The sequence below is a fragment of the Lithobates pipiens genome, unplaced genomic scaffold, assembly GCF_037356315.1.
Source record: "Lithobates pipiens isolate NorthernLeopardFrog02 unplaced genomic scaffold, aLitPip1_a1.2 Scaffold_19, whole genome shotgun sequence".
NCBI lineage: Eukaryota > Metazoa > Chordata > Amphibia > Anura > Ranidae > Lithobates > Lithobates pipiens.
This window is the reverse complement of record NW_027507764.1, coordinates 457,306,791-457,331,204: the sequence shown is the minus strand read 5'-3', so window position 1 is coordinate 457,331,204 and position 24,414 is coordinate 457,306,791. Positions and strand designations below refer to the sequence as shown.

General features: G+C 42.5%; 1 protein-coding gene across 9 annotated transcripts in view; it reads left to right on the top strand.

Moving 5' to 3' along the window:
• ASPH (aspartate beta-hydroxylase) overlaps positions 1–24,414 on the top strand; it is a 334,747-nt gene that overhangs the window by 225,319 nt on the left and 85,014 nt on the right. For all 9 annotated transcript variants that reach the window (XM_077492760.1, XM_077492758.1, XM_077492757.1 and 6 more), the window contains one exon: positions 23,259–23,409. In XM_077492760.1, coding sequence (XP_077348886.1) covers positions 23,259–23,409 — 151 coding nt within the window. The remainder of the gene's footprint in view (positions 1–23,258; positions 23,410–24,414) is intronic.

Below are 24,414 nucleotides of genomic sequence, written 5' to 3'. Positions count from 1 at the left end.
ACTCTGTAGTAAGGTCGCAATTACCTCGTCTGACAGGCCCTTACTCCTTAAGATTTCCTCCTCAGTAACCACGCTGACAGCTTCAGTGTGGCGACCTGCGGATGGTAAAGAGGTCCCTGCGACAGGAGGTCCTGTCTGTAGGGAAGTCTTAGAGGCGGACAATCTGTCAATTGTAGCAACGTTGTGAACCACGGTCTCCTGGGCCAAAAAGGTGCTAGTAGAATCAAACAGGTTTTCTCCTTGAGGAATCTTGCTAGGACCCTCGGAATGAGATGAAGAGGGGGAAATGCATACGCCAGACTGAAAGTCCATGGAGTTTGCAAGGCATCTACCGCCAGGGGTTGATCTCCTGGGTTTAGCGAGAAAAAATTGGGAACCTTTGCATTTTTCTTGCTCGCAAAAAGGTCTACCTCTGGTTCTCCCCAGTGAGCTGTTATGAGATTGAATGCCTCTGGGTGTAAGGACCATTCTTGGTTCGAAATCCTCTGTCGACTCAAGAAGTCCGCCTTGTTGTTCAGCTCCCCTTTCAGGTGAACTGCAGAAATGGATTCCAGATTGGCTTCTGCCCACTGGAGAATGCGTCTGGCTACCAACATCAAACGAGGACTTCTGGTTCCTCCTTGTTTGTTTATGTATGCTACAGCCGTCGTATTGTCTGAACGGACTTGTAGATGGTGACCCTGTATTGCGGGGTGGAAAGCTAGAATAGCTCTCAGGATTGCTGTTAGTTCTTTCCAATTGGAAGAGAAACATTTCTCCTCCGGGGTCCACTTGTCCTGGACCCAGCTTGAGCCTAAGTGGGCTCCCCAGCCCCAACTGCTCGCATCCGTTGTTAGTGTTGAAGTGATAGGAAGGACCCAATGAACCCCTTTGTTTAGGTTCTCCCTGTCCTTCCACCACCAGAGGGAGCGTTTTATCCTTGAGGGGATCGATACCTCCTCCTCCAGATCTCTGCCTTTTAATTGTTCTAACAGAAAACCCTGAAGTTCTCTTTGGTGGAACCTGGCCCATTGTACGGCTGGAATGGCTGCCGTCATAAGACCTAAGACCGACATTACTTCCCTCACCGTACACTTGGGGCTGCATTGAAGAAAAGATATTCTCTGCCACAGATTCAAAATCTTTTCTTCCGGCAGTATAATTTTCTGATCTACAGACTTGATCCAGTACCCCAGATACAGGATCTCCTGTGTTGGGGTTGTCTTGGATTTCTCCTGACTGGCAATCCACCCTAATCGACTCAGACTGAGTTGAGTCAATTCCAGGTCCTGAGAAAGACAACTCTCTGAGTGGGCTGTTAGGAGCAGATCGTCTAGGTAGGGGATAATTGAGACTGATTGAAGCCTCAGAGGAACTAAAGCCTCTCCGAGAACCTTGGTAAAGATTCTCGGAGAGGATGATAGACCGAAGGGAAGTGCTCTGCACTGAAAGTGGTAAACCTTTGTGTCTATCTGCACTGCCATCCGAAGGAATTTCTGGCATTCCTCCCTTATTGGAATGTGCAGATAAGCATCCCTTAGGTCCAGGGTTGCCATAAATGTCTCTTTCTGCAGGAGATTCTTTATGGAATAAATGGACTCCATCCGAAATCTCTTGTAACGGATGGAGCGATTCAGTGGACGGAGGTTCATAATTAGTCTGAATCTCCCTGACGGTTTTCTTACCACAAAAATGTGCGAGTAAAAACCGTCCCCTTGTTCCTGAATAGGGACTGGTGTCAATACTTCTTGATCTACCATTTCCCCTATTAGTAAAGGTAAGGCCCTGGCCTTTTCTGAGTGACTTGGAAGCTTTGTCACCAGAAACTTGGAAGGCGGGTTGCTGTGAAATTCCAGCGCATGACCCCTTTTTATTATATTTAAGACAAACTCGTTCGAGGTTGTCTCTTCCCATTGTGGAAGAAATTTGCTTAATCTTCCTCCCACAGGAACCCTGACGTCACTGGGGTTTGGGATCCTGATTGGGGCGGCTAAACAGTATGCCCCCTTTTCCTTTCCCTTTATGTCCCGACCAATGTTTTTTGGGGGTTGAACTCTTCTCTGGTTTAGAGGGTTCCTTAAAGGGACGAAAAATTTTTCTTTGAAAATTTTTCTTTTTTGCGGGAAAGGTTTTCTTTTTGTCCGCCGTCCTTTCTAAGGCGGAGTCTAATTCAGGCCCGAAGACTAAGTCTCCTGTAAAAGGGATGCTGCACAGGCGGGTTTTAGACGCCGTGTCTCCCCCCCAGGTTTTCATCCATACTGACCTCCTTGCTGCCACTGAAAGTGCTGCAGATTTAGCCGTAAATTTTACGGAGTCCGTGGAGGCGTCAGAGATGAAACTGGTGGCCTTAAAAAGCATAGGGAAGGATTTCAAAAGCTCCCCCCTAGGAGTGCCTGCCTTTAAGTGTTCTTGTAGTTGCGATAACCAGAACTCCAGGTTTCTAGCTACACAGGAAGTGGCTAGAGCTGGTTTTAAGCCTGCCATAGAGGCATCCCAGGCCCTCTTTAAGACAATGTCTGTTCTCCTGTCCATGGGATCTTTCAGGTGGCCCATATCCTCAAAGGCCAGATCAGCCTGCTTTGAGATTTTGGACAGAGGGGCGTCTAGTTTAGGATTTTTATTCCAGACCGCCTCTGGGCTCTCATCAAAAGGGAACCTTCTCTTAAGGGATTTAGGAAAGAAAACCTTCTTGTCTGGTTCAGACCACTCCTTAAGGACAAGGTCAGAAAGCACCTTATGTATAGGAAAAACCCTTGCTTTCTTTTTCCCCAGAGCCTCATACATTTGATCATGTCTGGATAACTGAGTTTCTTCCTCCTCAATTTCCAGCGTATCATAGATAGCCCCCATTAGCTCATCTACTTCCTCGAGAGATAATCTATATTTTGAGGCTTTAGATGCTGCTTGATCCTCTTCCTGACCCGAGTCAGTGTCAGAGGATTCGGGGCTAATCAACGTGGGGCTAGGCTCCCTGACCATACGGGGCTCCCCTGAGCTGGGTGTTGTAAGGCATGGTGAGGATGAGATTATAGTTGTTTTACTCGTGGAGGCAGCTGCAGCTGATCTCACGTCAGTGATTAACTCCTGGAGGGACTTAAAGGTCGACGCCATTTCCTCTTTAAAGGAGCCCAAAAACTTTGCTAAAGGGGAATCTGCCTCAGATTTAAGCAAGCTTGCAATGCATTGCTTGCATAGGGCTTTGTTAGAGCCAGAGGACAACCTATTCCCACAATTAGGGCACTTTTTGCGGCCTGTCTTGTCTTCCCTTGGCATCTCTTTAGCCTGAAAATAAGAAGACAAAGGATTTCTTAGCGTCAGCACCATGTCCCTCTTAGAATCACCACTAACAAACAACCTCACTGTGAGTAAACCGCCACCGTGGGGCACTACAGGGCCCAGCCTACAAACACCACCACTCCACCAGAGTAATAGCATGCCCAGCAGCCTACCTGGGTTTGGCTGGTGCCTGTCTCCGCCGGAGTATCCTGGGGAATAGCCTCCATGGTCCCCCTCTGACGCTCCGAATCCCGCCGCTAATCCGGTATAGCTGGACGCTGGTCGGGCTTCACAGGCACAGCGCTGGCTCTCCCTCTCCTCCTTGTACCCTTAGAGACCCGGAACCGGAAGTCTCGGCACGCAGTGATGACGCGGTTCCGCCGGAAGTGAACGCTCGGCGTCTCCGACCCCCTGCAACGAGGAGGGAAGATGGAAGGTTCCACTCACCACTCCTGGGGGAAACCGGCGTCATTCTGCCCCTGGCCACCTCGGCACTGGAAGGAGGAGGGTAACGGGTCTGCTCCGGTTCAGCTGGACGGTACCCGAGCCAAAGAAAAAAGGTATGGACCCAAACTGCAGCCATAAACCAGGACCCGGTCCCTTAGGCTTGCAGGTTCTCAGGCAGCCCCTGAGAGGGGCCTCCAGGTTCCTGGCAACATGTTCCTCCGACGGAGGAAACACAAATGACTGACCAGGGACCTGAGGGACCGCCTTTTGAACTGTGGCAATGTGTTTCCTGTGTCGATGGGAGGAGCTCCATCTCTCAAGGGCTGTCCTGGAAGAACACTTGGGAAATATCAGTTTAGGCCGATACGTATTCTTCTACATATTTTTGGTAAAAAAATCGCAATAAGCATTTATTGATTGGTTTGCGCAAAAGTTATAGCGTTTACAAAATAGGGGATAGTTTTATAAGAAAAGGGGGGATAAGGTTGCGCTATGGAAAAAAGTATTTGAAAAAAATTTGAAAATAGGGGGGCTGCTACTACCAAATATTACCAGCCTAGTAGGTTGGAAGAAATGTAAACACTGTGGTGGTAGCTATGGCGCTCTCCTGAAGCAAAATATATAAATCTATCTACTATAATTCAGAATTCACCACAATAATAATGAATACCATATGCAGATTGCAAATTGAAAGTGCTAGTGCAAGTAAACATCTATAAAATTACTTCAACGTGAAAATTTCAAACTAGAAGTGCTAGTGCAAGTAAACATCTATAAAAAAAAAAAATATATATATATATATATATATATATATATATATGAAATACACAACTCTGTGCAATATAAAGTGCTTGTGCTCTTATGCAAAAAAAGTGGATATGGGTCTTCTATTTTTTCCCGCACATGATAATAATGTCCATTTGACTCAACAAGAAAATCTTTAAAAAGTTCAGAATAGGTTAAAGTGACTGGTGCTCAGTGTTCGATGTATCCTGAATTGACGTGTATAAGACAAATTGCCACACTCACCAGCTCCCCTGCCCCTGCAGGGGTTAAAGCGCCTCCACAGTGTAAGCTGCTGTGTCGCTATGTAAAACTGGTCCGGTTATTATTCAGTTACTCCTTTAGTCCTCTCTCATATCGCCTGGCTTTGGAGGTCTCATTGGCTTGCTTTGCATTGGCAATTGCTGTCTGATAGTTGGTTATCTGGTCTTGTAGAGTTGGCAGCAATCCCCCTGTACTAGTCTCTGTACCTGTCAGCGGAGATAGTTTTATGGCATTTTTATTGATTTTTTTTTTTTACTGGTAATGACGTCGATTAGCGATTTTTATCATGACTGCGACATTATGGCGGACACATCAGACAATTTTGACACATTTTTGGGACCATTGACATTAATACAGCGATCAATGCTAAAAAATTGCATTGATTACTGTAAAAATGCCACTGGCAGTGAAGGGGTTAACCACTAGCTGGCGCTGTAGGGGTTAAGTGTGTCCTAGGGAGTGATTCTAACTGGGGGAGGAGGGGCTGTGTGTGACACGTCACTGATCACCACTCCTGATTACAGGAAGCGCTGAACAGTGACAGTGTCATTAGGCAGAACGGGGAGATGCTTGTTTACATTAGCATCGCCCCTTGTTCTTCCTCATCCGCGAGACCATCGTGGGTATGCCCGCGGTCAAGGAGCTCCCGGCGGGTGGGCGCGCGCCTGCAAGCCGTCTCTTAAAGGACAATGTAAAGGTATGTTAATCTGCCTGTACGTGCCCTTCTGCCGCAGTATATCTGCGTGAGGCGGTCAGGAAGCGGTTACAAAAGTACTGAGCAAAGGCTGTGAATACTTATGTACATGGGCTTTTTATTTTTGTTTTTTATTTTTAATAAATCTGCAAAGATTTCCAACAATGTTCATTCATGTTGTCCGTACAGGGTATTGTTTATAGGTTATTGAGGAAAATAATGAATTTTATCCATTTTAGATTAAGGCTGTAACATAACAAAATATGGAAAAAGTGAAGCGCTGTGAATATTTTCTGGATGCACTGTCTCGTAGTGACTGAGTATGAACAGCATGTAATACAGGATTTATTGATCAGTTTTTTGATGTGGGTTTAGTGACACTTTAACTAAAGCAGAAGTAAACCCATAATGTAAAAAATAAAAAAGTTTGAGGCAAGGTAATACCCATTTTTAAATAAATTTGCATATGTTAAAAAAAATAATCACTTTTATGAGCTGCTTCTTCATGTAATGGTGGGTGGCGGCGAGCTTGTCACTTCTGGGTACAGCACTCTCTTGTCCGCAAGCTCTACACCTACCTCCTCCTTTCAGTTCAATAATTCATTACAATAGCTTTGTATATGCATACACTGAAGCCCAAAGGGAGTACGCATGGATGGGGGTGACAACACCGTCAACACATTGTAGACCAGTGATTGAGTGTTCTTACCTTTAAAAAGAAAGTGCAAGGACTGATAGATGAATAGGTAATTTTTTTCTAGCAAATGAAAAATTATTATTCAGGAAACAATAAAGGTTAGTTGGGTGCAAGTGCAGCAACATCTTAAAATCTTTTTTATGTTTTTACGTTTTTTTAAGTGTACGTATAATTCAAATCCTTGCTACAAATATTCACTTTAAACTCTCAAAGCAGCTCTGTGTTATAATATCCTGGTTGACTGTATGGTAAGATGCCCTGCTGTCAACAAATAATCTATGCCTGTGGACACTATGGACAGGAAAAGTAACGGTATCAAGATACATTCACAGGTTCTTCAAAAGCAGAAAATGTTATTAAAACCACTTTCAGACCGGACCATTTTGCTGGCTTAAGACCAGACCACTTTTTGCGTTTCGGCACAGCGTCGCTTTAACTGACAATTGCGAGGTTGTGCGACGTGGCTCTCAAACAAAATTTACGTCTTTTTTTCCCACAAACAGAGCTTTCTTTTGGTGGTATTTGATCACCCCTGCGGTTTTTATTTTTTGCGCTATAAGCAAAAAGTAGAGCGACAATTGTGAAAGAAACGCATTATTTTTTACTATAATAAATATCCCCCAAAAATATATAAAAAAACATTTTTTTTCCTCAGTTTAGGCTGATAAGTATTCTGCCGCATATTTTTGGTAAAGAAAAATAGCAATACATGATTATTGATTGGTTTGCGCAAATTTTATAGCGTTTACAAAATAGGGGATAGTTTTATGGCATTTTTATTAATATTTTTTTTTTTTACTAGTAATGGCGGCGATCAGCAATTTTTATTGTGACTGCGACATTATGGTGGACACATCGGACATTTTTGACACATTTTTGGAATCATTGTCATTTATACAGCAATCAGTGCTATACAAATGCAGTGATTCCTGTGTAAATGACACTGGCAGTGAAGGGGTTAACCAGGGGGTAGCAGTGTAGGGGTTAAGTGTGTCCTAGGGGCGTGTTACTAACTGTGGGGGGTTGCGCTGTGTGTTAGTGAATCTCTTTGTGCTACAGGACTTCTATATCTTCTCTATAAATTATCCATTTTACAACTCTAATGGAAAATGTGCTATCGGATCATGTTGTCGAAAAATCTGACCATGTGTGGACTCCATCTGACTTTTTCCGTCAGATTTTCCGACGCACAAAGTTTGAGAGCAGGATCTAAAATTTTCCAACAACAAAATCCGATCGCATAAATTCTGATCGTTTGTAGATAATTCTGATGGACAACGTGCTACACATGCTCAGGATAAACTAAGAGACGAAAGCTATTGGCGACTGGCCCATTTATATTCCCGACCTACGTGCTTGACGTCACCTCGTTCAGAACAATTGGATTTTCCGACAACTTTGTGTGAGCGTGTGTATGCAATGCAAGTTTCGGCCAAAATCCCTCGGAATAAATCTGACGGATTTTGTGGTCGGAATGTCCGACCATGTGTATGGGGCATAAAAAATGCAAAGTAAGTTCTCACAAGCTCTCATCGGAATTTTGTTGGCGGCATTTCCCATTGTGTGTACGCGGCATAATCCTTATTTGCTTTAAATCACATGAAATGTAATTGATTTTCACAGGTACTTATCTAAGAAAACAAATATGAAAACATCTGATTAATGATAAAAATGTGACAATAAAATGCTAATTTTTGTTCTCACATAAACCTGTACTCAACTTTAGTAAATCAGGCTTGCAGTGAAATAGGAGGAATAAAGAAATTGCTTACATCTTCTGTGATATCAATGCAGAGAGAAGGGAAATGAGAAGAAATGTAAAAAATCTGAGACTTTAGTTCCGCACTTTTTTAAGATGCACTGCAGGCAGATATACAAGACAGAAATATGTACAGCCCTGTATTTAATAATACATTTCTAAATTAATTTTAATGCAAGCAGTGCACTCCCCAGTACTACAGGTCTCAGATTGTAGGAGGGTCAAGACCTGAAAACAATCAGGTGTGAAGCAGTGCTTATGTACTAGCATTCTGATAGGAGCAGAGTGACAGAAGGATCACCAGGATGCTAATTCTCCTTTCACTGTCCAATCACAGGCTGGACACACAAAAATTATCCATACCACTAGTAGGTATGAAAAAAATCGAATCAATCAGAACAATATACAATAATAAAGCAACCCCCAGAAAAACACCCACAAGTTGAAAACACTCAAAGCCCCCAATACATATCCACACATCATTCCCTGTATCCTGGTTTCAACTGAAGGGAACTCAAACTGAGTCCTGAGTTGTACCAGCTTGGGTCAGTGAGTAAACATATCCATGTCCAAGCAGCTTCATCAGGATCAGCAACACCATGGGTTAGAGTGGGGACCTTTATAAGTGTGGGTTCAGAATAAATGACTGCCAAATGCAGGCGGCGTTACCGAAAGTGACAATTTGACTGGTAGAGTTGTACACAAATCAGTACCCAGGAATGGAGCATCCATCTGCTGCTGGTTAGGAGACATTGAAGTAAGTTGGGCACCAAAAAATTATGCCCCAAAGCATGCAAAAATAAGCCTAAAAATGGTAAGTAAATGGGATAAAATTCACAAGTGAGAAATCCACCAAAAATGGGACAAGTCAACCTAAAAGAGGTAGGAGAGTGGGGATGGGGTAAGGAACAGTGTTTAGGGGTTGGATGTCAAGAGCAGTAGTTGGGGGTGGGGATGGGGTCAGGTATGCTGGCTGGAAGTGGGGTACAGGATGGGTAGGCAGGCACTGTGGTTAGAGGAGGGGGTGAAATGGGTTAAGGCCTGTTGGCTATAGTAGGGGTGGAGATGGGATCAGAATGCAGTTTTTAGATGTGGGGGTCAGCCATAGTGGTTTGATAAACCGACGGAAAGACGGGAAGCGCCACCGGAGTGTAGTATTGGTGTAAAAAGATTTAATAGAGATGCAAACCACTCACAAGATATAAGTTTAAAATGTGCTCATCTGATGGCAGGAGTACCGCTGTAGCCTCTCCTGACATCCATGCACTGTATCCACAGGCCTGCAAGTAAAAAATATATTTCATTTTTTATAGGCTTTATTAGGGTTGTATGATATCCACCTGTAATGTGCCATCTTATTAAGCTGAAGCATCTCAATGGACCATGCAACAAATTGACCCTCTTTGTCAGCTCCTTTAATTAGGAAGTCTGTCCTCCTCGAGAGGTTGTACAGTGCCTTTGTCTCTTCTGGAGTTAGGTTCCCTCTCATCATATTTCTAGTAGGTATGCTTTTCACTTCTAAAGAAACAGTATCATGAAACAATTTTACTGCAGGTTATACATCCAGTTAAGTTATAGTGGCATTGGGATTTTTGAATAGCTGGGACCTTTGTAGCTTTCTATTCATCTCTCCTGTCATAAAGAAATAAATCCTGAAAGACTTGGCTGTCTATATCATCCATGTCCGATGGCAGCTGTTCTACCCTAGAACTTTATGCATATTTCAATTTTATACAAAAAAAATGAAATGAGTTTAACCAAACTATTTGTTGAGAAGGAAAGACCCTTATGTAAGGCCCTCAATCTCAGACAATGATAAATTAAAGTGCTTGATAAATTGTTAATATTCAATTGTGCATCTTTTTGCTGCTTAGTCTTCCTCTGTGTATTTGTCTTGTAATGCTTGTGTAAAGTGTTTTGTCCTTCTCAACTCTGAGCCCTGTGTTTTTGGCCACCTCTTTGGTTCCTTTACTATGTCTTTGTCGCGTCCAGATAATAAAAGCTCACTCTCCATTTCTATGCCAGGCATCAGCCCCTCACCATCACACTTGTCATACACCACCTCTCCTTCATTTGCCTTTGTGTTTCCACCTATGCACAGCCTGTGGCAATATCCGCTCTATCCCTCTCTCCAATTTTACTCTCTTGCCATTAATAATATCACTATATCTTCTCCATATCTCCCTGTAACTGGCTCTGAAAACTTTGAACTGCTCTCTAAAACTCCAGTTTTTGCAACTCTTCAGTCATCTCACATATATCATTTTTAATAGATGTAAGAAGAAATCTATGATGTTCCAAAAAATTTTTTAAAAAGATTTCAGATTTCTGAACATTTACTTTGACCCAGCTCTTATTTCTGTTTACATTACTTAGACACCTCCCAGGCCAGAAAAAAAACCTGTACTCTAATGCCTCTAGGGAAAAACTGTTCTTTCAAATACAGTTCTAAACTCTATATTTCACCGTACTTAGGAAAATTTTGTGTGTTTATCTTGCAATTTACTATATAAATCTCTTTAAATGAGGAGTACAGTTAACTTGAAATATCGTATGCAATTTATCCTGCCAGCTGGATTATAAATTATGTAAAAAGGCTTCCATGTTTCCAGTAGGCTAAAAAAACAGGCCCGTAGGATACCGTACAAGCAGAGTGCAATTGTATACCACATTATGCTATCTGTGTTGTATAAGCAAAAAAATATATATATCAAAAGATATTTTGTAAATAATGTCAAGTTATAGCAATACCAGTGTGCAGGCATTGGGTCAAACATTTTGTAGGCGAGAACAATTGTCACTTTTACCCCTAACGCAGGTAGTCAGGCACTATAGCTGGCTTCTGTGTTCTTCACCTAGAGCAGCCCCCTTTCCCATAAGGCAAGCCAGGCCTACCGGTACTCGGTTGCCCCCAGGACTTATACATAATACTATAGTGCCTGGCTACCATGGTGGGGCAGGTGCAACCTAAACACAGCACACAGGTACTTGTGGTTGGCAGAGAGGCAGAGTTGTTCAATGACAGTCCAGAGACAAGGCAGAAAAGGTTCAGAATAATCTGGGTCAAATCCGTAGTCAAAAGGCAAGCAGAGTTCAGAGAGTAGTCGATATATGATTTAGAGATCGTCAACGAGGGAATCCAAACTAGCAGGCTGGGCAGACAAACAGAGAGCTTGGAGCACGTGTTACAAATGCAATATCACAAGCATGAGACTGCAGGCTTGGCTGGCTTCAATCAGGTTTGGTCTGCCCCCAAAAACTGCCCACATTAATCACTTTGCAGGTGGACAATCGGACAGGGAGAATGTATCGCAACCCAAACCAGGATGCTGGAATGAGACCAGCAGCTATCAAGAATCACTACATGCTTTTGAAAACAATAATACACCTAAGCAAACCAGCATCAATAAGTGTGCAGACAGGGAAAAGCATAATATACACAACATACATGCAGTAGAGTACCCCTAAAAAGACAATTATCTGCAACACAAAAATGTATGAAAAAGTAACAGAACACAATACAATAGTAAAGCAACCCCAGAAAAAAACCTACAAAAACCAGTCACTGTAAAATGTTATCAGCTGTAATGCAATATAAACTGAGCTGTACTGTCCCGGGTCAGTGAATAAACATATAAAATTGTATGATGCAATCCACCAATAAAAACATCCATCACATGCTGAATACAAGGTATATATGAGGTGTGTCTATTAAATAACGAGAGTGATTAAATATTTCACCTTTATTTATATGTATTATAAATGTAATGCTTGTCCTCTTCAATATATTCCCCATTTGCACTAATACATTGCTGCAGTCTTGTTTTCCACTGGTCGAAGGCATGGAAAAAATCTATTTCTATCAGCTGTTTCAACACATCCGCCGTTTTCTTCTTTACAGCATCAACTGACTTGAAACGCGTCCCTTTACGCACTGATTTAACTTTTGGGAATTCATTCTCGTGCCACTCAAACACACACGCACGAGACAGGCCGTCATTCCCATGCTGTATTAAGCATTTGAAAACATTATGTTGGTGTTTTGTGCAATTTTACAAAAAAATTCAAATTGGCAGGTTGTTCAACTTTAAAACTTGGCATTTTTTCGACACACTACAAAAAATAACCAAACTAAATGGCGACTCACAATCAACTGCATGTCATAGAGTGTTGCTGATTTTCATGCAGGTTCAAACATGTTCAAGGTCACCACACATGTAGTTATAACTGGTTCTGATTTCTTTGTTTACTAGGTGGGATCACAGTCTCATTATTTAATAGACACACCTCGTATATATGTATGAGCATAATAATTGAAACTGCCCTCAAAAGCCAAACCTCAGTACTACTTCCTAAAATTGCCAAAGAATAAGTGTACAAATACAGGAGAAATGAGGAGGAAGGATATGATGGAAAAGTATGTGTGGAAAACCTGTGAGTGAAAAGGATAAGATGGTGTAACCTGGATCAGTGCAAAATGGTGGACGATATCATATGGACTGATGACCAAATGTTCTACGTGTGTTGCTGTATAAGCAACGTCATCAGGTGCAGTGATACGCTGAGAGGGACTGGTGACCTTTTTATGGTCCCTCTTAAGTATAAGTGGGGCAAAAATGAGCAATCAGGGGCAGTGTGACCAGTAGTGACTCCATCACTGCAGGATCTGGAAGGGATATACACCAACCAAGACTGAGCATCCCTATGTTGACTGGTTAGGAGACATGGAAATAAGTTGTGCACCGAAAATCTAAATAAATCCAGAAATGGTAAGTTATTAGCTGCTTGTGGTAAAGGAAAACTGCAGGCAAACTACAAAATTCAACAATAAGTATGTAAAGTTAAAAAGAGAAAAAAAACTTTTTATATTTGCATTCTTCATTTGGATGCATTGCTTCATTAGGCTTTTGGAACCAGACTGCTTCTGCAGGCTCTTCACAGCACAGTAGCCATTACTAACATGCAGTTTATTTCATTTCTGAATGTTTCACCCTTTGCCTAGCCCAGTGATGGCGAACCTTGGCACCCCAGATGTTTTAGAACTACATTTACCATGATGCTCATGCACTCTGCAGTGTAGCTGAGCATCATGGGAAATGTAGTTCCAAAACATCTGGTGTGCCAACGTTCGCCATCACTGGCCTAGCCATTGCTGTGTAGGGATTTGTAAAACTTTTCTTAGCTGTAGTTGAATTATGAACTCCATAGACAACCTGGTATATATATATATATATATATATATATATATATATATATATATATATATATATATATATATATATATATATACTTTTATTTTTCCTTGTTGGAGTTATCCTTCACATCACTGCAATGATTTTATACATTTTGTATTTGTTTGAATTATGTATATCTAATGTTTTGTTCTTTTTCTTTGGCACACATTAAATGGTATGATTTGGGTATGTGAGACTTCACTGCTATAATATTTATTAGTTGTAACTGCAATGTTAATTTTAGATCATTCCTTTAAGCAAAACTCCCCCTAGCACCCTTGTAGTTTGTATTTGTTTTTTATTTATGCAAACTAAAAGTATAATGAATTCAAAGTAAAATGTATAAGGCATGTCCACAAGTGCCTCTTTTCTGTTGTTTGTAAAATGATGAATTGGATAGGGAAGAATTATAACCCCAATCCGGTTTTTATTGATGGCAGTGTCTTACTACATTTTACAGCTGTCATTGGAATACAAGGGAAGGGGGAAATTTTCCAATAGGGATACTTTTTACAGTGGCAACTTTCTAAGAGGGTAAACCCCATCACTTTGGAGAGATTTATTTCTTCCTGTTGTGTTTCTGAGACAGGAACTAGACACAGACAGCAAAAAAAATAGAGTATGGATACACATATAATTGCATACTGAAACTACATACAATATATCCATTTTCAAATGCAGTTTCAGTGTGAAGTTTAAATTGTTCTCTGTAATTGCAAAATGAAAAATATACAATACATTCTTAGGTGTCTGTTAATTTAAAAAACCTTTCTTCGCATTCAGTACTCAGCTGGCTGGAGAATATTGTTTGAATGATCAAGGCTGCTGCTAATCCAGATAGTCATAGCCATTTCTATTTGCCCCATAATTTTACCTTTATAATAATTTCAATAAAGACTAATTAGCAATTGTACACACAATCATAGGTTTGATTTAAGACCTATAACCATTATTACCCCTTTTTCTCACTATACAAATCATTTCTGGTTTTGAAATGTGGAGAATGGTAAATGTGTGTGTATTGTTGTTTAGGCTTAGGCACAAACTTACCTTTTTTTTTTTTTTACTTGTATTTATACAAGACAGAAATACCATGGTGGGATCTGTGACTTTCTGAAGTGTTGCACACGGACGTTTTTACAGCCGCTTTTTTGAGCTTTTTTTGCAGCTTAACCACTTTCAGACCGGACCATTTTGCTGGTAAATGACCAGAGGTCTTTTTACACTTTGGCACTGCGCTGCTTTAACTGGTAATTGCGCGGTCATGCAATGTTGTACCCAAACAAAATTTGCGTCCTTTTCTTCCCACAAATAGAGCTTTCTTTTGATGGTATTTGATTGCCTCTGCGATTTTTATTTTTTGCGATATAAACGTAAAAAGACCGCAAATTTTGAAAAAAAATGATATTTTCTACTTTTTGTTATTAGAAAAATCCAATAAACTCAATTTTAGTCATACATTTAGGCCAAAATGTATTCAGCCACATGTCTTTGGTAAAAAAAAAGTCAATAATTGTATATTTATTGGTTTGCGCAAAAGTTGTCACATCTACAAACTAAGGTACGTTTTCTGGAATTTACGCAGCTTTTAGTTTACGACTGCCTATCTCATTTCTTGAGGTGCTAAAATGACAGGGCAGTACAAAACCCCCCCAAATGACCCCATTTTGGAAAGTAGACCCCCTAAGGAAATTGATAAGAGGCATGTTGAGCCCATTGAATATTTTATTTTTTTGCCTCAAGCGATTGAATAATGACAAAAAAAAAATTTTTTTTTTTTTTTTACACAAAGTTGTCACTAAATGATATATTGCTCACACATGCTATGGGCGTATGTGAAATGACACCCCAAAATAAATTCTGCTGCTTCTCCTGAGTACGGGGATACCACATATGTGGGACTTTTTGGGAGCCTAGCCGCGTACAGGGCCCCGAAAACCAAGCACCGCCTTCAGGCTTTCTAAGGGCGTAAATTTTTGATTTCACGCCTCACTACCTATTACAGTTTTGAAGGCCATAAAATGCCAAGATGGCACAAAACCCCCACAAATGACCCCATTTTAGAAAGTAGACACCCCAAGCTATTTGCTGAGAGGCATGTTGAGTCCATGGAATATTTTATATTTTGCCACAAGTTGCGGGAAAATTACAAACTTTTTTTTTTTTTTTTTTTTTTTCACAAAGTTGTCACTAAATGATATATTGCTCATGCATGCCATGGGCATATGTGAAATGACACCCCAAAATAAATTCTGCTGCTTCTCCTGAGTACGGGGATACCACATATGTGGGACTTTTTGGGAGCCTAGCCGCGTACGGGGCCCCGAAAACCAAGCACCGCCTTCAGGCTTTCTAAGGGCGTAATTTTTTGAGTTCACTTCTCACTACCTATTACAGTTTTGAAGGCCATAAAATGCCAAGATGGCACAAAACCCCCACAAATGACCCCATTTTAGAAAGTAGACACCCCAAGCTATTTGCTGAGAGGCATGTTGAGTCCATGGAATATTTTATATTTTGCCACAAGTTGCGGGAAAATTACAAACTTTTTTTTTTTTCACAAAGTTGTCACTAAATGATATATTGCTCACGCATGCCATGGGCATATGTGAAATGACACCCCAAAATAAATTCTGCTGCTTCTCCTGAGTACGGGGATACCACATATGTGGGACTTTTTGGGAGCCTAGCCGCGTACGGGGCCCCAAAAACCAAGCACCGCCTTCAGGCTTTCTAAGGGCGTTACAGTTTTGAAGGCCATAAAATGCCAAGATGGCACAAACCCCCCCCCCCAAATGACCCCATTTTAGAAAGTAGACACCCCTAAATTTAGGGGTACACTAGTGAGACTAGGTAATAAATGGCGGGTGCCCTGAAACTATAAAAAAATAACTAACCAACCAGCGTCACCTGTAACAGTTATATGGTGATCACTGGTGAAAGGGTTAACTAGGGGGCAATCAGGGGGCTTTATGCGGTAGTATATGGGGGTCCCTGGCGCTATAAAAAGCTGCGGCGAACCTAAATACCTACCTGCCTAACTAGCGTCACCTGTGACACTAATACAGCGATCAGAAAAACGATCGCTTATTAGGCTGGGTTCACACTGGAGCGATGCGGGAACGCCACGAATGCGCGGCGGGTTCCCGCATCGCATGCCTCCCGGCGGCAGTTCACACTGCCCTATGCGAACTGCTGGGAGTGTCAGTGAAATGTTAATGACACCCCCAGATCAGTTCGCATATCGCAGTGCGATCTGCAAACTTGGATCGCATGGTGTGAACACCCATGCGATCCGATTCTGCTGCGGACCAAAAAAAGGGTCCCGTGCGAGTTTGCGGCGGGTGCGGCGGGTGCGACACGAATTCAGCCATACTATCTGTATAGCTGAACTCGAATCGCACAGAGATCGGATGTGATTTGCACTGCAGTGCGGTGCGAATCACATCCGTTCTCATAAACCGCTGCAATGTGAACCCAGCCTTAGTGACACTGGCGACGGGGGGTGATCACGGGGTTAAACCTTTATTGGGGGGGTTAGGGGGGTACCTTAGAACTAAAGGGGGCTAACCCTAACTGCCCTAACAGTTATTAGTCACAAATGACACCTGCCGGGTGATCAGGGGGTTAAACCTTTATTAGGTAATAAATGGCGGGTGCCCTGAAACTATAAAAAAATAACTAACCAACCAGCGTCACCTGTAACAGTTATATGGTGATCACTGGTGAAAGGGTTAACTAGGGGGCAATCAGGGGGCTTTATGCGGTAGTATATGGGGGTCCCTAGCGCTATAAAAAGCTGCGGCGAACCTAAATACCTACCTGCCTAACTAGCGTCACCTGTGACACTAATACGGCGATCAGAAAAATGATCGCTTATTAGGCTGGGTTCACACTGGAGCGATGCGGAAACGCCGCGAATCCGCGGCGGGTTCCCGCATCGCATGCCTCCAGGCGGCAGTTCACACTGCCCTATGCGAACTGCTGGGAGTGTCAGTGAAATGTTACTGACACCCCCAGATCAGTTCGCATATCGCAGTGCGATCTGCAAACTCGGATCGCATGGTGTGAACACCCATGCGATCCGATTCTGCTGCGGGCCAAAAAAAGGGTCCCGTGCGAATTTGCGGCGGGTGCGGCGGGTGTGGCGGGTGCGGCGGGTGCGGCGAATGGCTGAACTCGAATCGCACAGAGATCGGATGTGATTTGCACTGCAGTGCGGTGCGAATCACATTCGTTCTCATAAACCGCTGCAATGTGAACCCAGCCTTAGTGACACTGGCGACGGGGGGTGATCACGGGGTTAAACCTTTATTGGGGGGGTTAGGGGGGTACATTAGAACTAAAGGGGGCTAACCCTAACTGCCCTAACAGTTATTACAGTCACAAATGACACCAATGCAAAAAAAAAAAAAAAAAAAAAAAAAATGACATTGGTGTCACTGTGACTGGGGGGGCAGGGGTAATTGGGGGGGTGATCGGGGGGTAAAGGGGGGGTGTGAGTGTGCCTGGCATGTTCTACTGTGTGTGGGATGTGTTGGTGCAACTCACTGATCCGCTCTCCTCCGTGTCGGAACGAAAAATACCGACACGGAGGAGAGAATACATCACTTCCTCTCCTGTGTTTACATTACAGGAGAGGAAGTGATGTCACCGAGGATTTCCATTCGTCGGGAGCGATCGCGAGGGGGTGGCCATGAATGAATGGCCGTCCCCTCGTCCGGGATCGCTCCCGAACGAAAACCGACCGCCGCAGGCACCGGGCGGGGGCCCGATCGGGCCCCCGACCCGCGGGAGGCAAATCACGTACATGTACGTGCTTATGCCTGCCCGTGCCATTCTGCCGACGTACATCGGCGTGAGGCGGTCGGCAAGTGGTTAAAAACGGCTGTCCATGTTAGTCTATGGCTTCATGCCCACCTAGACGTTTTTGAGCTGAAAATGGCATAGGCGTTTTTAAGATGTAAAAAAAACCCAGGACCAGTGCGTTCCGTGGCGTGGAGCTAGAGCTGTAAAAACGCGAATCGCGGGAAAACGCGCAAAAACGCGCATAAACGCGCAACATATTTTCTTTGTTTTCTGAGTCCTATAGCCAAGAGATGTGTTTCTTTAAAAAAGCTACTTAATGCTAACGCTAAAAAACACGCAAAAACGCCAATGCAAAACGCGGTAAAAATCACGTTTTTAACGGCGATTTTTCCAGGCGTCGGAGCTAGCTTTGCAGCCAGTTTTTTAAAACGTCCGTGTGCATGGGCACTTACTGTGCGCTAGACTGGAAGGAGCTGAATTATATTAAACTTTCTTCCTAACCCCTCCACCTCCTCCAATATTCACAAACACTGAGTAGAAGCAGACTGGAGGAGAGATGCGCTATATGGCCAAACATTTGTGACCATCGTATCTATATGAGCTTGTTGGACATCCCGTTGCGAAACCATGGGAATTATAATGGCCATGGTTTTGAAAAAGCCCCTTTGTGGCTTTTCTATAGAGGCTTTTCACAAGATTTCGGAGTGTCTATGGTAATTTGTGCCCATTCAGGCATATGAGCATGTGTGAAGTCATTTACTGATTATGGATGAGAAAACCTGGCTCTCAATTGGCATTCCAATTTATCCCAAAGGTGTTTATTAAGGTTGAGGTTAGGGCACTGTGCAGGCCATTTGCATTCCTCTGCACCAAACTCCTCTAACTAGGTCTTTATGAATATGGCTTGGTACATGTCCTGTTGCCCCAAGGTAGAGAGCTCACAGCTGTCTAAGCCCTTGTACACACGGTCGGACATTCTGACAGCCAAATCCGTTGGATTTTGTCCGACGGATTTTGTCCGAAACTGGTGCATACACAAGGTCGGACAAAGTTGTCGGAAAATCTGATTGTACATAACGTGATGATGTTATTTAGTTACGACGGGACTACGTTCAGGCTAGTAGCCAATAGCTTTGGCCTAGGAATTTGATCTGAGCATGCGTGGCACTTTGTCCGTCGGAGTAGGCTACACATGATCGGAGTATGTCTGATGGGAGCATTTTGTTGGAAAACTTGGTCCGTCGGATACTCCGACGGAAACAGTCCGATGGAGACCACACACAGTCGGATTATCTGACAAAATGGTCCAATAGGACACATTCCGTCAGAATCTCTGACCGTGTGTACAAGGGCCTTTGCTTGCTGTAGCATTAACAGAACTCAGCTCCATCTTTGACTTCACGTAGGTGTTGAATGTAATGATATTAGCTCTGATTTCCTTGTCAGATCCAGGATTAACATGTTCAAATGTAGAATCGGTGTGAATTGTGATGAGGGTTATCATTCAAGAAATCAGATGGTGATAACCATGTAATGCACAGAAAGACAGCAGCTGGGTTTAGGACTATAGGCGCATTGTGCCATTGATTGGGATTGGAGAACTACCTAGGTTATACTCAGTTACTGACATACATATAGAACTGTTTAATCTGGCCTGCAAGGATGGTACACACAAGGTACCAACATATCTTTGATTATTTGAAAGGTGATGCAGGCTCAGCATGATCTTTTGTGAATATCTTAGGCATAGAGTTTACAAAGTGTTTATATAGGTTTTCTTCTTTTCAGTGTGCATGTTAAAGAAATAAATTGTTCTACTGTACCATGACCATTATTTGGTAGTTTCTTTCTTGAGGAACAAAATAATAGGTGTGCCATCTAGCTTTTGAAATTGTCCTGATGTGACTCCTTACTTACTGTGGTGCCAACATGATCATCCCAGAAATTAAGAGCCTTGTTATCACTTTGTTGAAGAACTGTTGCATGCCTTTACTGCAAAGTCTTATTTTGACATGGCAGTGATGTGTGTGCTACTGGTAATGCAAACATTTGGTAGGACACGTATCTTGAAAGAAGAAACTGTGGATGACCTCCTGACATTACCCAGACAGATGTTGCCTATGATGACCCAGCCTAGGTCCAGGCATTGGGCATATGGTGGGCCATCTGGTCTGTTGATTTGTTGGCAAGTCTTGTGTACCCTTGGGATGTCCCTGCAGAGAAGCAGGAGAATATTTGCATTTCTGTCAAGAGCTGGTATGGGGTCAGCTATGCCCCTCAAGTGAACGTGATGAGAGGAAGCTGCAGGAGAAGGGATCTCCCCTCTGTTGGCTGGAATCTGATTGTGCTTGATGTGAGTAGGCAATGGTATTTCTACACTGTCTTACTACAAAACCAGTGGCTCTCCTGCCTGAAACTTTTGTGATGCCAGCACATGTGCATGAAAGGCATTCCCCTGTTATGTTTAACAGGTCAAAAAGCTTTGATCTTGCAAGAGACCTAACTCTGATCATCTATAATTGTGACCCAAGGGTCACACTTTTCAGATTGACCCTTGGGGTATACATGAAGTATGCATAGTTTGGCATAGGATTTGTCACACTTGCTATGGGGGCAGAGAGAGTCACTGCTCTTGTGCACATTGTGGAATCTAGATCAGGCTCAGGTAAGTGTAAGGGTGTGCTGAGGGGGGAGAAGGGGGGCTGCATGCAGAAGGTTTTTTTTACCTAAATGCATGGAATGCAAAAAACACTTTAAAACTAATTTTAGTTTTTTTGGTTTCTTTGCTGTCTGTCCTGTTTGATTTCTTATCACTTCCTGTCCCAGAGAAACAACAGGAACTATTCAGAGACTGTGTTGCATAACATAACACAGTTAAAGTGGTTCTAAAGCCTTCATTTTTTTTGTTACCTCAATGCATTCCCTGCATTAAGATAAAAAAAAAAATGTGTGTCCAGGATCCCCCAGCCCCCCTCAAACTTACCTGAGCCTGCTCTTGTGCTGTGAACAAGAGCAGCAGCTCTCTCCTTTCTCTCCCTCCTCACCCTCCTCACAGGGAAGATTAATAGCCCCCATTGCTGAGAATCGTACCCTATGATGAGTAAACAGGAGACGAGGCAGAGCCCCACTGTCTGTGTCTATGGACGCAGGCAGCAGGGCTTGGGAGTGAGCCCACATGAGTGCACCCCTAGCAAGCAGTTTGGTAGGGGGGTACTTGGAAGGCAGAAGGAGCGAGATTCCAAGAGATTCCCTTAATTTGCAGGGATTTTCTCTCACTTCTTGATGGCTATGGGACAGGAAGTGAAGGTAAATCTCCCCAATAGGACAACAATGGCAAAAATAAACCTTTCAGGGGTTATAACCCTCCCATACTCTATCCAAAAAAAAAAAAAAAAAAAAAGTTTTGCCTATAGTTCTATTTTAAAAGAATGAAGGTGTAACAGATAGTGGTTCCCGTGTAATAGGGAAGATGGAACAGAAAATTTTTGAAAGAATAGGTTGCCAAGCAAAAAATAGAATGTGTCCAAGATGGACTTATACAAACTTACAGTATCTCACAAAAGTGAAAATGTCCAAATTGGGCCCAAAATGTCAATATTTTGTGTGGCCACCATTATTTTCCAGCACTGCCTTAACCCTCTTGGAGTTCACCAGAGCTTCACAGGTTGCCACTGGGGTCCTCTTCCACTCCTCCATGACGACATCATGGAGCTGGTAGATGTTAGAGACCTTGACCTTGCGCTCCTCCACCTTCCATTTGAGGATGCCCCACAGATGCTCAATAGGATTTAGGTCTGGAGACATGCTTGGCCAGTCCATCACCTTTACCCTCAGGTTCTTTAGCAAGGCAGTGGTTGTCTTGGAGGTGTGTGTGGGGTTGTTATCATGTTGGAATACTGCCCTGCAGCCCAGTCTCCGAAGAGAGGGGATCATGCTCTGCTTCAGTATGTCACAGTACATGTTGGCATTCATGGTTCCCTTAATGAACTGTAGCTCCCCAGTCCCGGCAGCACTCATGCAGCCCCAGACCATGACACTCCCACCACCATGCTTGACTGTAGGCAAGACACACTTGTCTTTGTACTCTTCACCTGGTTGCCGCCACACACACTTGAAACCATCTGAACCAAATACATTTTTCTTGGTCTCATCAGACCACAGGACATGGTTCCAGTAATCCATGTCCTTAGTCTGCTTTTCTTCAGAAAACGGTGGGCTTTCTTGTGCATCATCTTTAGAAGAGGCTTCCTTCTGGGACGACAGCCATGCAGACCAGTTTGATGCAGTGTGTGTCGTATGATCTGAGCACTGACAGGCTGACACCCCACCTCTTTAACCTCTGCAGCAATGCTGGCAGCACTATTTCCCAAAGACAGCCTCTGGATATGATGCTGAACACGTGCACTCAACGTCTTTGATCGACCATGGCAAGGCCTGTTCTGAGTGGACCCTGTCCTGTTAAACCACTGTATGGTCTTGGCCACCATGCTGCAGCTCAGTTTTAGGGTCTTGGCAATCTTTTTATAGCCTAGGCCATCTTTATGTTGAGCAATAATTCATTTTTTTTTAGATACTCAGAGTTCTTTGCCATGAGGTACCATGTTAAACTTCCAGTAAATAGTATGAGAGAGTGAGAGCGATAACACCAAATTTAGCATACCTGCTCCCCATTCACACCTGGGACCTTGTAACACTAACGGGTCACATAACATTGTGGAGGGAAGGTGGCTAATTGGGCCCAATCAGGGGTGTACTCACTTTTGTTGCCAGCGATTTAGATATTATTGGCTGTGTGTTGAGTTATTTTGAGGGGACAGTAAATTTACACTGTTATACAAGCTGTACACTCACTACTGTACATTGTAGCAAAGTGTCATTTCTTCAGTGTTGTCACATGAAAAGATGTAATAAAATATCTACAAAAATGTGGGGGGTGTACTCACTTTTATGAGATACTGTACATATCTTTATTATACAGTACAGGACACATGAACTGATTCATAGACCATGGGTCTATGAACCCCCTCCAACCCTCACGTGTCCTGTACTTTACCCAAAGATATGGAATTTACAGGTAAATCCAAATTCCTTCTTATTTCACAGGAATCGGTTTATAGACTAAGGCATATATCCATGGTCTATGAATTGATATCAGTGTCTGTAATGTACTCCATGATACAGGATTTACGGGTACATCAAAATTCCTTCTTTTTTTGGGCAAGTAGTACTGATCTAGGTCAAAACGTGTACAGTGTATCACATTGCTGATTTCTCCGGTCTTTTAAACATAGTAGTCAAACACTGTTTTACCCACAGTGTGAAGATGATATGGCTGAGAAGCGGAGGAGCAATGATGATCTCCTGCGTGCTATTGGAACCTATGAAGAAGTATCTACATTGCCCAACGTACCTGCGGATCTAATGAAGCTGGCACTGAAAAGACAGGCAAACCGGCAGCAATTCCTAGGTAAGGCACTGTTTAGTAGTGTTATGTTTTAGCAAGCCATTTTTCTTTATTCCTTCCAAACTCAGAAACAGAAACTAGTACTGGTGATTATTTTTATAATCTCAGCCCAACACAGCAGCCTCAAAATATTTTAAAACTCCTTCACAATCTTTAGATACCCCTGGAGTGGCATTTCAAATTAAAACTCATTTGGAAGAATTATATGAAGTTCTGACCTTTGGAATTATCAAGTGACATAAGCTTGAATAGAGTTGTTTATATCATGCCATATCGAAGTGACACGACTAGCGGCATAAGTCAATTACAGAGCGGACACAGCATTTCCTCCCAGCATACAATAATAACACAGAACTGTAATGAAAATCTTACCAGAACATTCATTTACATTTTCACCTGTAGGCACTCTTTATGCAAAAACAACTTTTCATTATTCAGATGCATAACAATGAAATCAATCCGATGTCTGTGAAATAGCAGAAATAATTTCCACCATAGTATTAAAATGCCCCTTATTTTTCTCCATTCTTTCAAAAAAATATTCTACCTTCATGTTTCTCATTCTGTTGCAGTGACACATGAATGTATAAATTATTCACTATGATTTTATATGTGAGATGTGTTTCCGTGTTTTGGGATTTATTGCATTCTTGTTGCTTCCAAAAACATCTAAGGTCAAAAGTTAATGAAAAGTTCTAGCTATTCTCTTAAGAAAAAGTATTAACGTTAGAATTATGAATTGGTATTATTTTCCTAAAACTGAGTGTTTGCAGTGCTGTGAAAAAGTATTTGCCCCTGCCTGATTTTTTTTGATTTTGTTTGCATATTTGTCACAGTTCAGATCATCAAACAAATTTTATTAAAATTGCACAAAGATAAACTGAGTGAATACAAAATGCAGTTTTTAAATGACTTAATTTATTAACCACTTCAGCCCCGGACCAATAAACACCTTAAGGACCAGAGGTCTTTTTCCATATTCGCACTGCGCTGCTTTAACTGGTAATT